Raw genomic sequence first — 21,243 nt, 5'->3', positions numbered from 1 at the left:
CTCCTTCCTTGCCTCTCTCAGTATTCTGGGGTATATCCTATCAATCCCTGGGGACTTGTCTACCTTAATATTTCTCAAGAACCCAATACCACCACCTTGTTGATTTCAACGTGACTCAAACTACCTGCACCCCCTCTCCCAGACTCATCATTCACCAAGTCCTTCTCTTTGGTGAATACTGACACAAAGTACTCAAACTCTATCTGCCATTTGTCAGCCCACTGGCCCATCTGATCAAGATCCCAAGATTGAGGAGACTGGGTTATATTCCACAGAGTTTTGAAGAATGAAGGATGTCCTCGTTGAAACTTACAAAATACTCACAGGATATGACAGGGCAGATGTTGACATGATGTTTCCCCTGGCTGGTGAATCTAAAATAAGGGAAGAAACACAAAGAGACTTGAGACTCCTTGTTCAAGATTCTGTTAAAGTTAACATTTAGGCTCAGTCGGCAGTTAGAAAGGCAAATGCAGTGTTAGCATTCATGTCAAGAGGGCTAGAATACAAGAGCAGGGATGTACTTCTGAGGCTGTATAAGGCTCTGGTCAGACCCCATTTGGAGAATTGTGAGCAGTTTTGGGCCCCGTATCTAAGGAAGGATGTGCCGGCCTTGGAAAGGATCCAGAGGAGGTTCACAAGAATGATCCCTGAAATGAAGAGCTTGTCGTATGAGGAACAGCTGAGGACTCTGGGTCTGTACTCATTGGAGTTTAGAAGGATGAAAGGGGATTTTAGAAACATAGAAAAACTACAGCACAATACAGGCCCTTCGGCCCACAAAGTTGTGCCGAACATGTCCCTACCTTACAGACTACTAGGCTTTTAACTATAATCCTCTATCTTACCAAGTTCCATGTTTTTATCTAAAAGTTTCTTAAAAGACCTTATCAAATCCACCTCCACTACCACTGACGGCAGCCGATTCCACTCACCCACCACCCTCTGAGTGAAAAACTTACCCCTGACATCTCCTCTGTACCTACTCCCCAGCACCTTAAACCTGTGTCCTCTTGTAGCAGCCATTTCAGCCCTGGGAAAAAGCCTCTGAGAATCCACCCGATCAATACCTCTCAACATCTTATACACCTTTATCAGGTGACCTCTCATCCTTTGTCTCTCCAGGGAGAAAACACTGAGCTCCCTCAACCTATCTTCATAACGCATGCCACCCAATCCAGGCAACATCCTTGTAAATCTCCTCTGCACCCTTTCTATGGCTTCCACATCCTTCCTGTAATGAGGCGACCAGAACTGAGCACAGTACTCCGTGGGATCTGACCAGGGTCTTATAAAGTTGCAACATTATCTCTTTACTCCTAAACTCAATCCCTCGATTAATGAAGGCCAGTACACCATATACCTTCTTAACCACATCCTCTACCTGCGAGGCTGATTTGAGCGTCCTACGAATTAGGACCCCAAGATCCTTCTGATCTTCCACACTGCCAAGAATCCGACCATTAATACTATATTCCGTCATCCCATTTGACCTGCCAAAATGGACCACTACACATTTATCTGCGTTGAAGTCCATCTGCCACTTCTCCGCCCAGTCTTGCATCCTATCTATGTCACGCTGCAACTTCTGACATCCCTCCAAACTATCCACAACACCTCCAACCTTTGTGTCATCAGTAAACTTACCAACCCATCCCTCCACTTCCTCATCCAGGTCATTTATAAACATCACAAACAGCAAGGGTCCCAGAACAGATCCCTGGGGCACTCCACTGGTGACCAACCTCCATGCAGAAAAAGACCCATCTACAACCACTCTCTGCCTTCTGTGGGCAAGCCAGTTCTAGATCCACAAAGCAATGTCCCCCTGGATCCCATGCCCCCTCACTTTCTCAATAAGCCTTGCATGGGGCACCTTATCAAATGCCTTGCTGAAGTCCATATAAACCACATCTACTGCTCTTCCTTCATCAATGTGTTTAGACACACTCTCAAAAAATTCAATCAGGCTCGTAAGGCATGATCTGCCTTTGACAAAGCCGTGCTGATTATTCTTGATCATACCATTTCTCTCCAAATGTTCATAAATCCTGTCTCTCAGGATCTTCTCCATCAACTTACCAACCACTGAGGTTAGACTCACTGGTCTATAATTTTCTGGACTATCTCTACTCCCTTTCTTGAATAAAGGAACCATATCCGCAATCTTCCAATCCTCTGGAACCTCTCCCATCTCCATTGATGATGCAAGGATCATTCCAGAGGCTCTGCAATCTCCTCCCTCGCCTCCATAGTAACCTGGGGTACATCCCATCCGGTCCCGGCGACTTATCTAACTTGATGCTTTTCAAAAGCTCCAACACATCCTCTTTCTTAATGTCAACACACTTGAGCTTTTCAGTCCGCTGCGAGCCTGCAGTACAACCACCCAGATCCTTTTCCACTGTGAATACTGAAGTAAAGTTTCATTAAGTACGTCTGCTATTTCTTCTGGTTCCGTACAAACTTTCCCACCGTCACACTTGATAGGTCCTATTCTTTCATGTCTTATCCTCTTGTTCTTCACATACTTGTAGAATACCTTGGGGTTTTCCTTAATCCTGCCTGCCAAGTCCTCCTCATGACTCTTTCTGCCTCTCCTAATTTTCTTAAGATCCTTCCTATTAGCCGTATACTCTTCTAGATCTCTAACATCACCTAGCTCCCTGAACCTTTTGTAAGCTTTTCTTCTTGACTAGATTTATTACAGCCTTTGTACACCACGGTTCCTGTAACCTACCATAACTTCCCTGTCTCACTGGAACGTTGCTATGCAGAACTCCAGACAAATATTCCCCAAAAATTTGCCACACTTCTTCTGTACATTTCCCTGAGAAAACCTCTTTCCAATTTAAGCCTCCAATTTCCTGCCTGATAGCCTCATAATTCCCCTTACTCCAATTAAACACTTTCCTAGCTCGTCTGATCGTATCTCTCTCCAATGCTAGTGTAAAGGAGATAGCGTTATGATCACTCTTCCCAAAATGCTCTCCCACTGAGAGATCTGACACCTGTCCAGGTTCATTTCCAAATACCAAATCAAGTACAGCCTCTTTGCTTGTAGGTTTATCCACATACTGTGCCAAGAAACCCTCCTGAACGCACCTAACAAACTCCTCCCCATCTAAACCTCTTACACTAGAGAGATTCCAATTGATACTGGGAAATTAAAATCTCCCATCACGACAACTCTGTTATTGACCCCTTCCTGTTCCTAACCTCCACCCACAGAGACTCCGTAGACAGTCCCTCCACAGCATCTATCTTTTCTACAGCTGTGAAACTATCTCTGATCAACAGTGCCCCACCAGTCCTGTCCCTGAGTTATCCATTTTATTGAAACTTACAGGATACTGCGAGCCCTGCCGTAGTGGACCTACAGAGGATGTTTCCACTAGTAGGAAAATGTAGAACCAGCAGGTTCTAGATTTCTGAGATCTATAACCTCAGACTAAAGGGATGATTCTTTAAAACAGAGATGAGGAGGAAGTTCTTCAGCCACAGAGTGGCCAATCCATGGAAGGCTGTGGAGGCCAGATCATTGAATGTCTTTAAGACAGCAATAGATGGGTTCATGATTAATAAGGGGATCAGGGGTTATGGTGAAAAGGCAGGAGAATGGGGATGAGAAAAGTATCAGCCATGATTGAATGGCGGAGTAGACTCGATGGGCCGAGTGGCCTAATTCTGCTCCTATGTCTTATGGTCTTACGATTTTAAAATCAGGGAACATAATCTCAGGATACGGGCTAGACCATTGAAGACTAGGATCAGGAAGGATTTCTTCACTCAGAGGTTGGTGAATCTTTGGAATTCTCTACCTCATCATGTTCAAAACAGAAACTCATAGATTTCCGGAAACCAATAACATCGAAGGAATGTGGAGCTCAGTGATCAACCAGGGTCTAATTGAACAGTGGAGGAGGTGAGCTTGTCTCAACAAAGAAGTGAAACCGGACGGACCACCTGGCATTGACCTGGGCACTGAAAAAGACAACGGCAAAAGAAACATCTCTGTTGACTCTGCAAAGTCCTCCTTACTAATATCTGAAGGCTAATGCTAAAGTTGGGAGATTTGTCTCAGCAACTAGTCAAACAACATCCTGACAGTCATTCTCACGGAATCATACCTTGCAGATAACACCCAGACACCACCATTACCATCCCTGGATATGTCCTGTCCCACTGGCAGGACAGACCCAGCAGAGGTGGCAGCACAGTGGTATACAGTTTCAAGGGAGTTGCCATGAGAGTCCTTAAAATCGACTTCGGATCCCATAAAATCTCATGACTCCAGGTTAAACATGGGCAAGGAAACCTCCTACTGGTTACCATGTACCATTCTCCTTCTGATGAATCAGTATTCCTCCATGTAGAACAACGCTCGGAGGAAGCAGTGAAGGTGGCAAGGGTGCAAGATGTACTCTGGGTAGGGGATTTCAATGTCCATCACCAAGAGTGGCTTGGCGGCAGCAGCACTGATTGAGCTGGTTGGGTCCGAAAGGAATTAATTGCTAGACTGGGTCTGCAGCAGATGGTGAAGGAACCAACAAGAGGAAATAACATCCTTGACCTCATCCTTACCAACCTGCCAGCTGCAGATACATCTGTACATGACAGTATCAGTAAGAGTGATCATCGTACAGTCCTTGTGGAAATGAAGTCCTGCCTTTACATTGAGAATACTCTCCATCGTGTTGTGTGGCACTATGATCGTGCTAAATGGTCATGATGTGGGTATGCCGGCGTTGGACTGGCGTAAACACAGTAAAAAGTCTGACAACACCAGGTTTTAGTCCAACCTATTTATTTGATAGTAGATAATATTATCAAATAAATAGGTTGGACTAAAACCTGGTGTTGTCAGACTTTTTACCATGCTAAATGGGACAGACTTCAAACTGATCCAGCAAAACAAGGCTGGGCATCCATGAGGCGCTGTGGGCCATCAGCAGCAGCGAGGTTGTACTCCAGCACAAACTGTAACCTCACGGCCCAGCACATCCCCTACTCAACCATCCCCATCAAGCCAGGGGGTCAACTCTGGTTCAGTGGAGGAGGGCATGCCAGGAGTAGCACCAGGCATAGCTAAAAGTGAGGTGCCAACCTGGTGAAGCTACAACACAGGACTACTTGCATAGACAGAGCTAAGTGACCCCACAACCAAGGGATCAGATCTAAGCTCTGCAGTCCTTCTACATCCAGTCAAGAATGATGATGGACAATTAACTCATTGAAAGAAGAGGCTCTAAAAATACCCCCATCCTCAATGGTGGAGGAGCCCAGCACATCAGTGCAAAAGATAAGGCTGAAATATTCGCAGCAAACTTCAGTCAGAAGGTGCCAAGTGAATGATCCATCTCCGCCTTCTCCAGTGGTTCCCAGGATCTCAGATGCCAGTCTCCAGCCAATTCGATTCACTCCACGTGATATCAAGAAACAATTGAATTCACTGGGTACTGCAAAGGCAATGGGCCCTGATAACGTTCCGGCAATAGTGCTGAAGACTTATGCTCCAGAACATGCTGCTCTCCTAGCCAAGCTCTTCCGGTACAAGTACAGTTACAACCCTGGCATCTACCCAGCAATGTGGGAAATTGCCCAGGTATATCCTACACACAAAAAGGAGGACAAACCCAACCCAGCCAATTACCAGCCAATCAGTCTACTTTCGATCATCAGTAAAGTGATGGAAGGGGTCATTGACAGCGCTATCCAGCAGCACCTGCTCAGCAATAACCTGCTCAGTGACGCCCAGTTTGGGTTTCACCAGGGTCACTCAGCTCCTGACCTCATTACAGCCTTGGTTCAAACATGGACAAAAGAGCTGAATTCCAGAGGTGAGGTGAGAGTGACAGCCCTTAATATCAAGGCCGCATTTGACCGAGTGCGGCATCAAGGAGCCTGAGCAAAACTGGAATCAATGGGTATCAGAGGGAAAACTCTCCGCTGGTTAGAGTCATATCTGGTAAGAATGTAAGAACGTAAGAACTAGGAGCAGGAGTCGGCCATTCAGCCCCTCGAGCCTGCTCCGCCATTCAATAAGATCATGGCTGATCTTTTCATGGGCCCGGCTCCACTTACCCGCCCGCTCACCATAACCCTTAATTCCTTTATTGTTCAAAAATCTATCTATCCTTGCCTTAAAAACATTCAATGAGGGAGCCTCAACTGCTTCACTGGGCAGGGAATTCCACAGATTCACAACCCTTTGTGTGAAGAAGTTCCTCCTCAACTCAGTCCTAAATCTGCTCCCCCTTATTTTGAGGCCATGCCCCCTAGTTCTAGTTTCACCCACCAGTGGAAACAACTCCCTGCTTCTATCTTATCTATTCCCTTTATCATCTTATATGTTTCTATAAGGTCTCCCCTCATTCTTCTGAATTCCAAATAGTATAGCCCCAGTCTACTCAGTCTCTCCTCATAAGCCAATCCTCTCAACTCTGGAATCAACCTAGTGAATCTCCTCTGCACCCCCTCCAGTGCCAGTATATCCTTTCTCAAGTAAGGAGACCAAAACTATACACAGTGCTCCAGGTGTGGCCTCACCAGCACCTTATACAGCTGCAACATAACCTCACTGTTTTTAAACTCCATCCCTCTAGCAATGAAGGACAAAATTCCATCTGCCTTCTTAATTAACCGCTGCAAACCAACTCCTTGAGATTCCTGTACAAGGACACCCAGGTCCCTCTGCACAGCAGCATGCTGCGATTTTTTACCATTTAAATAATAGTCCATTTTGCTGTTATTCCTACCAAAATGGATGACCTCACATTGACCAACATTGTACTCCATCTGCCAGACCCTCGCCCGTTCTCTTAGACTATCTATATTCCTTTGCAGACTTTCAGCATCCTCTGCACACTTTGCTCTGCCACCAAACTTAGTGTCACCTGTGAATTTTGACACACTACACTTGGTCCCCGACTCCAAATCATCTATGTACATCGTAAACAATTGTGACCCCAACACTGATCCCTGAGGCACATCGCTAGTCACTGATCACCAACCAGAAAAACACCCATTTACCCCCATTCTTTGCTTTCTGTTAGTTAATCCTCTATCCATGCTAATACGTTACCCGTAACACCGTGCACCTTTATATTATGCAGCAGTCTTTGGTGTGGCACCTTGTCAAATGCCTTCTGGAAATCCAGATACCCCACATCCACAGGTTCCCCATTGTCCACTGCACACGTAATGTTCTCAAAGAATTCCATCAAATTAGTCAAACGTGACCTGCCCTTCATGCTGCGTCTTACCAATGGGACAATTTCTATCCGGATGTCTCGCTATTTCTTCCCTGATGATCGATTCAAGCATTTTCCCTACTACAGAAGTTAAGCTAACCGGCCTATAGTTACCCGCCTTTTGTCTACCTCCTTTTTTATGCAGCAGTGTCACATTTGCTGTTTTCCAATCTGCAAGCTGAATGACAGAGAGAAGGAGCCCGACAATCAGGGCTGGATATCAGGGTGGGGGAGAGGGTTGGCCTGTCGGGGGGGGAGGGGGTGGGGGGCACTGAGGGGGGGGTCAGGGCTGCCAGTGGGGGAGTGGGGATTGGGACTGCCAGGTGCGGGGAGGATGTGGTGGAGGCAGGGGAAGTGGGGGCGAGTCGCATATGGCCCAGACATGTTTGGGGAGCCCAGTGATAGGACAGTTTGGGGGTTGCACAGCAGGCTAAGCAGAGGTCATGGGGTTGGACAGGAAGCAGGCAGTGCAGGGCTCACTGACAGATCTCAGCACTGACAGATTGGCACGTGTGCAGTGGCACACTCAGTGCTATGCTGCTGGCCTCTCCCGCGGGAATAGCCCCTGCCCACTGATTTTCATAGAACATAGAACATTACAGCGCAGAACAGGCCCTTCGGCCCACGATGTTGTGCCGACCAGTTAAAAAACAATGACCCTCTAACCTAAACCAAACCCTTTTCGTCCATAAACCTATCCACGGATCTCTTAAACGCCCCCAAACTAGGTGCATTTACAACTGCAGCAGGCAGGTCATTCCAATCCCTCACCACCCTCTGGGTAAAGAACCTACCCCTGACATCCGTCCTATAACTACCACCCCTTAATTTAAAGCCATGCCCCCTCGTGCTAGCTTTCTCCATCCGAGAAAAAAGGCTATCACTATCCACCCTATCTAAACCTCTAATCATCTTATATGTTTCAATAAGGTCCCCTCTTAGCCGCCTTCTTTCCAGCGAAAACAACCTCAAATCCCTCAGCCTCTCCTCATAGGACCTCCCCTCTATACCAGGCAACATCCTGGTAAACCTCCTCTGCACCCTCTCCAAAGACTCCACATCCTTCCTGTAATGTGGGGACCAGAACTGCACACAATACTCCAAGTGCGGCCGCACCAGAGTTGTGTACAGTTGCAACATGACGCTGCGGCTCCTAAATTCAATCCCCCTACCAATAAACGCCAAGACACCGTATGCCTTCTTAACAACCTTATCTACTTGATTCCCAACTTTCAGGGATCTATGTACACATACACCTAGATCCCTCTGCTCGTCCACACTATTCAAAGTCCTCCCGTTAGCCCTATACTCTACACATCTATTATTCCTACCAAAGTGAATCACCTCACACTTCTCCGCATTAAACTCCATCCGCCACCTCTCGGCCCAGCTCTGCAACCTGTCTAAGTCTCCCTGCAAACTATGACACCCTTCCTCACAATCAACCACACCTCCGACTTTGGTGTCATCAGCAAATTTACTAATCCACCCAACTATACCCTCATCCAGATCATTAATAAAAATTACAAACAGCAGTGGCCCCAAAACAGATCCCTGAGGCACACCACTCGTAACCGAACTCCATGATGAATATTTACCATCAACCACCACCCTCTGTCTCCTATCTGCTAGCCAATTCCTGATCCAATTTCCTAGACTACCCTCAATCCCATACATCTGCATTTTCTGCAGAAGCCTACCATGGTGAACCTTATCAAACGCCTTACTAAAATCCATATATACCACGTCAACTGCCTTACCCCTATCCACCTCTTTGGTCACTTTCTCAAAAAACTCAATAAGGTTAGTAAGGCACGACCTACCCGCTACAAAACCATGCTGACTATCTCCAATCAATTCATTACTCTCCAAATAACTATAAATCCTATCCCTAATAATTTTTTCTAAAACCTTGCCCACAACAGAAGTAAGACTCACCGGTCTATAATTCCCGGGGAAGTCTCTGTTCCCCTTCTTAAACAATGGGACAACATTCGCTATCCTCCAATCCTCCAGTACTATACCAGAGACCAACGATGACCTGAAGATCAGAGCCAGAGACTCTGCAATCACCTCTCTTGCCTCCCAGAGAATCCTAGGGTAAATCCCATCCGGACCAGGGGACTTATCTATTTTCAAACCCTCTAGAATATCCAGCACATCCCCCTTATCAACTGCAATACTGTCTATTTTACACCCCTGCAACCCAGTGTCCTCCTCAGCTATATTCTTGTCCCCCTGCGTGAACACCGAAGAGAAATACTGGTTCAATGCCTCTCCAATCTCTTCCGGTTCCACACACAATTTCCCTCTACTGTCTGTAACTGGCCCTAATCTTGCCCTAACCAACCTTCTGTTCTTGACATACCTATAGAACGCCTTAGGATTCTCCTTAATCCTATCTGCCAAAGTCTTCTCATGTCCTCTTTTAGCCCTTCTTATCTCACTCTTCAACTCCCTCCTAGCCAATCTAAAGCTTTCTAATGCACTACCTGAGCCCTCAAGTCTCATCCGAACATAAGCCTCCTTTTTCTTTTTAACCAACGAAACAACTTTTTTACTGCACCACGGTTCCCTAGCCCTACCAGATCCTCCTTGCCTGACAGGGACATACCTATCACGGACTCGCAGTAGCTGCTCCTTGAAAAAACTCCACATTTCGGACGTTCCCAGTCCCTGCAATCTCCTAGTCTAACCTATGCTTCCTAATTCTCTCCTAATAGCCTCATAATTACCCTTCCCCCAGCTAAAACTACTGACCCGAGGTTCATGCCTATCCCTTTCCATCACTAAGGTGAACATAACCGAATTGTGGTCACTATCACCAAAATGCACACCAACTTCCAAGTCTAGCACCTGGTCTGGCTCATTTCCCAGCACCAAATCCAATATAGCCTCACCTCTAGTTGGCCTATCTACATACTGAGTCAAAAAACCTTCCTGCACGCTTTGTACAAAAACTGATCCCTCTAACGAGCTAGAGCTATAGCAATTCCAATCAATATTAGTAAAGTTAAAGTCCCCCATAACAATTACCCTATTACTTTCACTCCTAACCAGGATCGTCTCCGCAATCCTTTCCTCAACCTCTCTAGAACTTTTAGGAGGTCTATAAAAGACTCCCAACAGGGTGACCTCTCCTCTCCTATTTCTAATCTCCGCCCATACTACCTCAACAGACAAGTCCTCATCAAACTTCCTCTCTGACACTGTGATACAGTCCTTGACCAATAATGCTACCCCTCCCCCGCTTCTACCTCCTTCTCTACTCCGACTAAAGCATTTGTACCCCGGGACCTGCAACAACCATTCCTGTCCCTGCTCTATCCATGTCTCTGAAATGGCCACAACATCAAAGTTCCAGGTACTGATCCATGCTGCAAGTTCATCCACTTTATTGCGAATACTCCTCACATTAAAGTATACGCATTTCAAACCCTGCTCCGCCCCACCCCCACAATGCCGTGCATTGCAGTCCCCATCTATGCCCCCCTCACTTTCACCCCCTCTACTCAGGATCCCACCCCCCCCTCTGAATCAGTTTAAACCTCCTTGCATAGCCTTTGCAAATTTACCCCCCAGGATATTGGTTCCCCTCTGATTCAGGTGTAGACCATCACTCTTATAGAGGTCCCACCTTCCCCAGAATGAGCCCCAATTGCTCAAGTACCTGAACCCCTCCCTCCTGCACCATCCCCTCAGCCATGAGTTCAAACTTTCCCTCTCTCTATTCCTCTCTAAACTATCCCGTGGCACAGGCAAGAGTCCGGAGATAACCACTCTGTCTGACTTGGCCTTTAGTTTCCACCCCAACTCCATAAATTTCTGCTTAATATTCCCTTCCCTTAACCTCCCTATGTCATGCGTCCCCACATGAACTATAACTTGGGGTTGATCTCCCTCTCCCCTAAGAGTCCTGAATACCCTTTCCGATACAATCCGGACCCCAGCCCCTGGGAGGCAACACACCAGCCCTGAGTCCCTACCATTACTTCCGACTCTCCTATCCGTCCCCTTAACTGTGGAGTCCCCAATCACGAGGCCCAATCTTTTACATCCCCTAACCACCTGAGCTTTCACACTAGGCTCACCCCCAGAGACCTGCTCCCTTTGGCTATCCCCAGTTGATTCCTCCTCAACTGTAGCCTCCAGGACCGAAAACCTATTTTGGAGGGGAACAGCCCCTCAGCATGATACCTGCTCTGCAGTACATGGCATGAAAGAGATTCATTTTCAAACTCCTGCTCAGAAAAATCCACAGGATTTACTCCAGTTTTGCAAACTTGAGACTTTGAATGGTTTTTGGGGAGAATCCCACCCTGTGTCTTCCACCGAGGATGAGGAGTTTTGGGAAGGTATGAATCCACAGGATCCTCGATCTTTGCACTGACTGGATCTGCCTCGTACGGAGCTCTCACCTGGGGGACGAATGTGGACCAACTGTTGGCAGGAACTGATCCACCAGGAATGGAGCCTGTGGAGACTCAGCTTCACCCAGACAAAATCCTGACCTGAACCTCCCTGAAATCCTGGCACTAAGAGGCACCATTGAGGAAAACAACAATTTGTTTGATTTAAAAAACCCTCATTCACTTTTCACCCCCTCCCCTCCCCGGCCTCCCATTCCCCCCCACATCCCCCCTACCCCTGCCTCCCTCACTGGCCCTTCCTCCCTTTTACCTCCAGTCAGGACCAATCCCAGCTCCAAAAACAGGGCCTCCTTTCTTCACGGATAGTCCTAGTTGATGGTTCTCTGTGTTAAAGGTGTTATCTACCTTGTTCTGTCCAAATATTAGATTTTAGACTCATTTTTACCTGGTTCTGATCTGTTGATTTGGAAAAACTCTTTGAGGGAAGTATATTCTAATGGTTAATCTCCATGTTCCCAGGGAGACGGTGACGAAGATTGATGAAGAATTGAAGGGAATACGCAGATTCCAGGAAAGTGTGGAGGGCAGTGGATTAATGCAGCAACAGGTCAGAAACTACTCTGAATCCTGAGAAAATTACAAACGTATATAGCAGAAACTGGAATTGTGGGAAATAGAGTGGATATATGGGGAGTTGTGGGATGTGTCAGTATTCACCAAAGAGAAGGACTTGGTGGATGATGAGTCTGGGAAAGGATGTGTAGATAGTTTGAGTCACGTTGAGATCAAAAAGGAGGTGATTTTGGGGTTCTTGAGAAACATTAAGGTAGACAAGTCCCCAGGGCCTGATGGGATATACCCCAGAATACTGAGAGAGGCAAGGGAGGAAATTGCTGGAGCCTTGAGAGAAATCTTTGTTTCCTCACTGGCTACAGGGGAAGTTCCAGAGGATTGGAGAATAGCCAATGTTGTTCCTTTGTTTAAGAAGGGTAGCAAGAATAATCCAGGTAATTACAGGCCGGTGAGCCTGACATCAGCGGTAGGGAAATTATTGGAGAGGATTCTTCGAGACAGGATTTATTCCCACTTGGAAATAAGTGGACGTATTAGTGAGAGGCAACATGGTTTTGTGAAGGGGAGGCCGTGTCTCACTAACTTGATCGAGTTTTTCAAGGAAGATACGAAGATGATTGAGGGTAGGGCAGTGGATGTTGTCTACATGGACTTCAGTAAGGCCTTTGACAAGGTCCCTCAGAGCAGACTGGTGCAGAAGGTGAAGTCACGTGGGATCAGAGGTGAGCTGGCAAGGTGGATACAAAACTGGCTCGGTCAAAGAAGACAGAGGGTAGCAGTGGAAGGGTGTGTTTCTGAATGGAGGGCTGTGACAAGTGGCGTTCCTCAGGGATCAGTGCTGGGACCTTTGCTGTTTGTAATATATATAAATGATTTGGAGGAAAATGTAACTGGTTTGATTAGTAAGCTTGCAGATGACACAAAGGTTGGTAGATTTGTGGATAATCATGAGAACCATCAGAGGATACAGCAGGATATAGATCAGTTGGAGACTTGGGCGGAGAGATGGCAGATGGAATTTAATAAGAACAAAGAACAAAGAACAACCCAGCACGGGAAACAGGCCCTTCGGCCCAACGAGCCCGCGCCGCCGCATCACCCTACACCTATTCTACCCTGCGTGTCTACGAATAGAACCCCTGACTTAGCCAGATTCAGGGGAGAATAGTGTCAATTTGGTAAAACCAATCAGCCTAAGAGCACATCTTTGGGGTGTGGGAGGAAACCGGAGCGCCCGGAGGAAACCCACGCAACCACAGGGAGAATGCGCAAACTCCCACAGACACAGGCCCAAATCCATGTATCTGCACAGCTAGCAGTGCTAGTCACTGAGCTGTTGCGGCGCCCGTCTACCGGTCCAGGATCAAGCACACACACCGACACGAAGTACTAGGCCACTCCCGGAACCTCCAAGAGCAGCCCACGCACGACCCACCGTGTGCATGCCCCTCGTTTGACAACGAGGTGGACCTCCACCTGCGGAATAAAAGACAAAAACGTTAATCACAAGCCTGCCTTTCCGGTGTCTCCTGAGGTTCTGACCTTATTTAATAACTCCTACCATAACCCTCCGTCCTCGTTTCAGTCATGTGCCTATCTAACTGAACCTTAAACGATTCCAACGTTCCTGCCTCCACCACCCTACTCGGTAGCGCGTTCCATACCCCCACAACTCTCTGCGTAAAGAACCTTCCTCTCATATCCAAATTATATCTCTCCCCCCTCACCCTTAAATCATGTCCTCTTGTATTTGTTACCAATCTAGGGAGCAGTCTCTCACTATTGACCCTGTCTATTCCCTTCAGTATCTTATATACCTCTATCATGTCCCCCCTCAATCTCCGTCTTTCCAAGGAGAACAGTCCCAGTTTCTCCAACCTTTCCTCGTACCCCAACCCCTCCATGCCAGGCAACATCCTGGTAAACCTCCTCTGCACCCTTTCCAGAGACTCCACGTCCTTCCGGTAGTAAGGTGACCAGAACTGGACGCAGTACTCCAAATGCGGTCTAACCAACGTTCTATACAACTGAAGCATTAGACGGCAGCTATTAAACTCTATCCCCCTTCCTATAAAGGCTACCATTCCATAAGCCTTCCTGACAACATTCTCCACTTGTGTCGCAACCTTCATGGATTTGTGAACCTGCACTCCCAGGTCCCTCTGTGTTTCTATACTCCTAATTTGTCTACCTTTAATCACATAACTCCTCTCTACATTATTCCTTCTGGATAAGTGTGAGATAATGCATTTTGGAAGGTCTAATACAGAAAGGCGTTGTTTGTCCATCGTCATCGATGAGGACCTCGACACCATTAGTCATTTTGAGGCTGGTTGCTGTGTGTCTGAAGATGACTGATCAGGGCCAATTCAGGCACGGAATGTCCTGACACATATTGGACAGACTTGTGTAGACACTGTAGTTGTTGCGCTGGTGGCTCTGGACTTGCGCAGCTCGCGCTTAAGTTGTGCTTCAGCAATACACCTTGCTTCGTGAGCTTCACAGCCTTTGTGGATGAGGCAGCGCCAGGTAGGGCGGTTTTGTGCCAGCGTTTCCCAGGTGGTCGTGTCAATGTCAAGCAACTTCAGGGAGGCCTTGAGTGTGTCTTTGAAATGTTTCTTCTGCCCTCCATGCGAGCGTCTTCCAGCAGAGAGTTCCCCAAAAAGGAGCTGCTTGGGTACGCGCTGGTCTGACATACGGATGACATGACCTGCCCACCGGGTCTGTGCTCTCATCAGCAGTGTGTGGACTGAAGGTAGATTTGCCCTAGACAGAACTTCAGCGTCTGGTACTTTGTCTTGCTATCGGATGTGTAATATTCTGTGAAGACAAGTCATGTGGAAATGATTGAGCTATCCTGCATGCCCTCAATACACAGTCCACGTTTCACAGGCATACAGGAGGGTAGTGAGTACCGCGGTGTTGTAGACCTTCAGTTTTGTTGCTGGGCTGATTCCTTGACGTTCCCATACAGTGGAGCGCAGTCTACCGAAAGTAGAACTTGCCTTTGCTATTCTGCAGTTAACTTCTGTATCAATAGTCACTGCTTGGGAGAGGGTGCTGCCAAGATAAGTGAACTGGTCCACTGCCTGTAGTTTCTGCCCTTTGATTGTGATTATGGGTTCTGTGTACGGTGCATGAGGAACAGGCTGGTGCATGACTTCGGTCTTTTTAATGTTGATGGTGAGTCCAAAGTTGTCACAAGCTGTGGAAAATTTGTCCATACTGACTTGCATCTCTGGCTCTGAGCCAATATACAGGGCGCAGTCATCGGCAAAGAGAAAATCTCTCAGAACAGTCTCCTTCACTTTGGTAACAGCTTGAAGTCTCCTCAGGTTGAAGAGCTTCCCATCCACTCTGTACTTGAGGCTGATTCCAGCAACACTGTCCTGGAAGGCATCATTCAGCATGGCAGTAAACATCATGCTGAACAGTGTGGGTGCGAACACACAGCCCTTGGTGACTGGAAATGCCTCAGAGGACTCTCTGCCATCCAGTACTCTGGCCATCATGGGACTGGCGCACCATCTGAATGAATTTGGGGGGGCAGCTGAATTTTGACATGATCCTCCACAGGCCTTGCCGGTTTACAGTGTCGAAGGCTTTCGCGAGGTCAACAAAGGTTGTGTACAGTTCGCAATTCTGCTCCTGACACTTCTCCTGAAATTGGCGCGCAGCAAAAATCATGTTAATAGTCCCACGACCTTTGCGGAAGCCACACTGTGACCCTGGAAACAGGCCCAGCTCCAGATGAGTGACCAGATGATTTAGCAGGACTCTTGCGAGGGTTTTTCCTGTGATGGAGAGCAGCGAGATTCCTCGGTGGTTGTTGCATACTTGCCGATTGCCCTTCCTCTTGTAGAGGTGTACGATGGAAGCATCTTTAAGTTCCTGAGGAATGGATCCTTGCTTCCAAAAGGACTGGAACAACTCAGTGAGCTTCTCGATAAGTACAGGACCAGCAGATTTATAGATCTCTGCGGGTATGGCATCTGCCCCTGGGGCTTTGCCACTGGATAGCTGGCTGACAGCTTTCGTGACTTCGGCTACCAGTGGGTCATCCATGGCGCTGTTGATATCAACCTGGGGAATCCTGTCTATTGCCTCATCGTTAATAGATGACGGTTGGTTGAGGACGGTTTCAAAGTGTTCAGCCCATCTCTGCAGGATCCGAGCCTTCTCTGTAATGAGAGTTGTACCATCTGTACTCACGAGGGGGGATCTCCCAACAGATTGAGGTCCATAGAGAGTGTTGAGGGCTTCATAGAACCATTTCAAGTCGTTTCTGTCAGCATATCCCTGTATTTCATCTGCCTTGGCGCTCAGCCAGGCATCCTGCATTTTACACAGTTTATTCTGGACTGTCCTGTGAGCACTGGGAAAAGCAATTTTCTTGGCAGCTGATCATGGGTCGTTCTGACAGGCCCGATGAAGATGGTGCTTTTCAACAAGTAGAGCCTGTATCTCCTCCTCATTCTCACCAAACCAGTCATGCTGCTTGTGGGTAGAGGGCCCGAGTGTCTTCAGCGCAGATGTATGGAAAGCATCCCTGAAGCGTTCCCAGTCATCCTCAGCGCTGCCTGCGAGGTGTAGGTCAGCAAGCTTGATTTCTAAGTCTTCAGCCAGTGCTGAAGCTATGCTGGGGTTCTTTAGCTTGGCCGCATTGATTCTTTTCATAACCTTGCTTCCTTGTGGTCGCCTCTTACAGATAGGAAATATACAGTAAATGGCAGAACCCTTAAGAGTATTGATAGGCAGAGGGATCTGGGTGTACAGGTACACAGGTCACTGAAAGTGGCAATGTGGATGGAGAAGGTAGTCAAGAAGGCATACGGCATGCTTACCTTCATTGGCCAGGGCATTGAGTTTAAAAATTGGCAGGTCATGTTGCAGCTTTATAGAACCTTAGTTAGGCAGCACTTGGAATATAGTGTTCAATTCTGGTCACCACACTGTTGGAAGGATTGGAAAATGGAAGAAGTGGTTAATGGAAAGGGTCCTGAGAGATAGGATTTATGACCATTTGGAAAGATTCAGTCTAATCCGGGATAGTCAGCACGGTTTTGTGAGGGGTAAGTCCTGCCTCACAAATTTGATTGAATTCTTTGAGGAGGTAACTAAGTGTGTAGACGAAGGTAGAGCAGTTGATGTCGTATACATGGATTTTAGTAAGGCGTTTGATAAGGTTCACCATGATAGGCTCACGAAGAAGATAAGGAGGTGTGGGATAGAAGGAAATTTGGCCGATTGGATAAGTAACTGGCTGTATCATAGAAGACAGAGGGTGGTGGTGGAGGGAAAATTTTCAGACTGGTGTCCAGTTACCAGCGGTGTACCACAGGGATCAGTGCTGAGTCCTCTGCTATTTGTGATTTTTATCACTGACTTGGAAGAGGGGGCTGAAGGGTGGGTCAGTAAATTTGCTGATGACACCAAGATTGGTGGAGTAGTAGATGATGTGGAGGGCTCTTGTAGGCTTCAAAGAGACATTGATAGGATGCAGAGCTGGGCCAAAAAGTGGCAGATGGAGTTTAACCCTGGTAAGTGTGAGGTGATTCATTTTGGTAGGACAAACTTGAATGAGGATTACAGGGTCAACGGCAGGGTTCTGAGGAATGTGGAGGAACAGAGAGATCTTGGGGTTCATATCCACAGATTCTGAAGGTTGTGACTCAAGTGGATAGAGCCGTGAAGAAGGCTTATAGTGTGTTAGCATTTATTAACAGGGAGTTTGAGTTTAAGAGCCGCGGGGTTATGCTGCAACTATACAGGACCTTGGTGAGACCACATTTGGAATATTGTGTTCAGTTCTGGTCACCTCACTATAAGAAGGATGTGGAAGCATTGGAGAGAGTGCAGAGGAGATTTACCAGGATGCTGCCTGGTTTGGAGGGTAGGTCTTATGAGGAAAGGTTGAGGGAGCTGGGGCTTTTCTCTTTAGAGCGGAGGAGGATGAGAGGCGACTTAATAGAGGTTTATAAGATGATGAGAGGGATTGATAGAGTGGGCATTCAGAGACTATTTCCTCGGGTGGATGTAGCTGTTACTAGGGGGCATAACTGTAAGGTTCATGGTGGGAGATATCCGAGGTAGATTCTTTACTCAGAGAGTGGTTGGGGTGTAGAATGCACTGCCTGCTGTGATAGTGGAGTCGGACACTTTAGGAACTTTCAAGCGGTTATTGGATAGGCACATGGAGTACAGCAGAATGATAGGGAGTGGGATAGCTTGATCTTGGTTTCGGACAAAGCTCAGCACAACATCAAGGGCCAAAGGGTCTTTACTGTGCTGTACTGTTCTATGTTTCTATGTTTGTCCTCTTTGGAGGGGATATATGGGAATTGTGGGATATGGATATTTATGGTTCACAAAGGAGTTTGAATGTCACAAGAGGGAAAAGGAAGCGTATGTAAGGATGAAAAAAGCAAGGTTCAGTTGGGTCACTCGAGGGTTACAAGCTAGGAATAAATTAGAAAAAGGGTTTAGGAGAGCTAAGAGGGGGCATGAGAAGTCCTTGGTGGGTCGGATAAAAGAAAACCCCAAGGCTTTTTACTCTTATGTGTGAAATAAAAGACTGACCAGGGTGAGGTTAGAGCCAGTCAAGGATAGTAGTGGGAACTTGCGCATGGAGTCAGAAGAGATAGGTGAGGCATTGAATGAATACTTTTCTTCAGTGTTCACTAAGGAGAGGGGCCATGTTTTTGAGGATGAGTGAGTGATACAGGCTGATAGGATGGAGGAGGTAGATGTTCTGAGGGAAGATGTATTAGCAATTTTGAAAAACCAGAGGGTGGATAAGTCCCCTGGGCCAGATGGGATACATCCTAGGATACTTTGGGAGGCAAGGGTTGAGATTGCGGAGCCTTTAGCTTTGATCTTTGGGTCTTCACTGTCCACAGGGATTGTGCCAGAGGACTGGAGAGTGGCGAATGTTGTTCCTCTCTTCAAGAAAGGAAATAGGAATGACCCTGGTAATTATAGGCCAATTAGTCTTCGGTGGTCGGTAAGTTAATGGAAAAGGCCCTGAGAGATAGCATTTATGACCATTTGGAAAGATTCAGTTTAATCCGGCAGAGTCAGCACGGTTTCGTAAGGGTTAAGTCCTGCCTCACAAGCTTGAATGAATTCTTTGGGGAGGTAACTAAGTGTGTTGACGAAGGTAGAGCAGTTGATGTCGTATACATGGATTTTAGTAAGGCGTTTGATAAGGTTCCCCATGGTAGGCTCATGAAGAAAGTAAGGATGTGTGGGAAAGAAGGAAATTTGGCCGACTGGGTAAGTAACTGGCTGTCTCGTAGAAGTCTCACAACACTAGGTTAAAGTCCAGCAGCTGTTGGACTTTAACCTGGTGTTGTGAGACTTCCTATTGTGTTTATCCCAGTCCAACGCCGACATCTCCAAATCATGTCTCATAGAAGACAGAGGGTGGTGGTGGAGGGAAAATTTTCAGACTGGAGGCCAGTTACCAGCGGTGTACCACAGGGATCAGTGCTGGGTCCTCTGCTATTTATGATTTTTATCAATGACTTGGAAGAGGGGGCTGAAGGGTGGGTTAGTAAATTTGCTGATGACACCAAGATTGGTGGAGTAGTGGATGAGGTGGAGGGCTCTTGCAGGCTTCAAAGAGACATTGATAGGATGCAGAGCTGGGCTGAAAAGTGGCAGATGGAGTTTAACCCTGACAAGTGTGAGGTGATTCATTTTGGTAGGACAAACTTGAATGCGGATTACAGGGTCAATGGCAGGGTTCTGAGGAATGTGGAGGAACAGAGAGATCTTGGGGTTCATATCCACAGATCTGTGAAGGTTGCCACTCAAGTGGATAGAGCCGTGAAGAAGGCTTATAGTGTGTTAGTGTTTATTAACAGGGGGTTTGAATTTAAGAGTCATGGGGTTATGCTGCAACTGTACCGGATGTCGGTGAGACCACATTTGGAATATTGTGTTCAGTTCTGGTCACCTCACTATAAGAAGGATATGGAAGATTGGAGAGAGTGCAGAGGAGATTTACCAGAATGCTGCCTGGTTTGGAGGGTAGGTCTTACGAGGAAAGGTTGAGGGAGCTGGGGCTTTTCTCTTTGGGGCGGAGGAGGATGAGAGGCAACTTAATAGAGGTTTATAAGATGATGAGGGGGATAGAGTGGACGTGCAGAGACTATTTCCTGGGTGGATGTAGCTGTTACTCGGGGGCACAACTATAAGGTTCATGGTGGGAGATATAGGAGGGATGTCCGAGGTAGATTCTTTACTCAGAGAGTGGTTGGGGTGTGGAATGCACTGCCTGCTGTGATAGTGGAGTCGGACACTTCAGGAACTTTCAAGCGGTTATTGGATAGGCACATGGAGCACACCAGAATGATAGGGAGTGGATAGCTTGATCTTGGGATTGGACATAGCTTGGCACAACATTGAGGGCTGAAGGGCCTGTACTGTGCTGTAATGTTCCGTGTTTCTCTGTTTCTGTGTGTGTCCACTGGACACCATCCATTCCATTGCACAGATAACAACCCTGTGTTTGATTCTCTGTTGCAGGATATGTGTGTGTAACCTCATCCTGTGTTTTTTTCCACAGTTGGACAAGTTAGGGCCCGTGTTGGAGAAAATCATGAGCTCTTCCTGTGCACTGCTGGGGATGAGTCTTGGTGTGGAGACAGAAGGTACCTGTCCTGTCTGCAGTTTAGACGTTAGTCAAGATGCCAGCAATCTGTGTCAGAGGTTCCAGAAACTCCAGGCTACAGTTAACAGCATGCTGGAATCGGCAGAAGACAGTGCTCAGGTAGGAGTATTGTGATGCGGAGAGGAATGGAGCAAAGGAAGATGAGTTTAAAATGCCGTTCGCTCAGTCAGTCGGCACCAAGCTTGCTGCTGTCTCCCCTCCGGTTAATGCAGGACATCCAAATAGAGGCCAGGAATTTTATTGGGGTGGGGAACTCCTCACAGCAAGATTGTTGGAATATTACGGAGGCAGTTGCTGAGGAATGTCGATTGCTGTGTTGGAATTCTGTTGGAATGTGAATCCATTCACTGTGTAGTGAGCTGTACTGGGA

At 47.1% G+C, this 21,243-nt stretch overlaps 1 protein-coding gene across 1 annotated transcript in view; it reads left to right on the top strand.

Moving 5' to 3' along the window:
* LOC145356551 (glutamine-rich protein 2) overlaps window positions 1-21,243 on the top strand; it is a 175,229-nt gene that overhangs the window by 92,088 nt on the left and 61,898 nt on the right. Inside the window, exons 8-9 of the mRNA XM_080209314.1 lie at window positions 12,143-12,230; window positions 20,769-20,972. Coding sequence (XP_080065440.1) covers window positions 12,143-12,230; window positions 20,769-20,972 — 292 coding nt within the window. The remainder of the gene's footprint in view (window positions 1-12,142; window positions 12,231-20,768; window positions 20,973-21,243) is intronic.

Source organism: Carcharhinus amblyrhynchos, chromosome 21 (genome assembly GCF_965287045.1).
Source record: "Carcharhinus amblyrhynchos chromosome 21, sCarAmb.v2.hapA, whole genome shotgun sequence".
NCBI classification, from domain to species: domain Eukaryota; kingdom Metazoa; phylum Chordata; class Chondrichthyes; order Carcharhiniformes; family Carcharhinidae; genus Carcharhinus; species Carcharhinus amblyrhynchos.
This window is presented reverse-complemented; position numbering and strand designations above follow the sequence as displayed.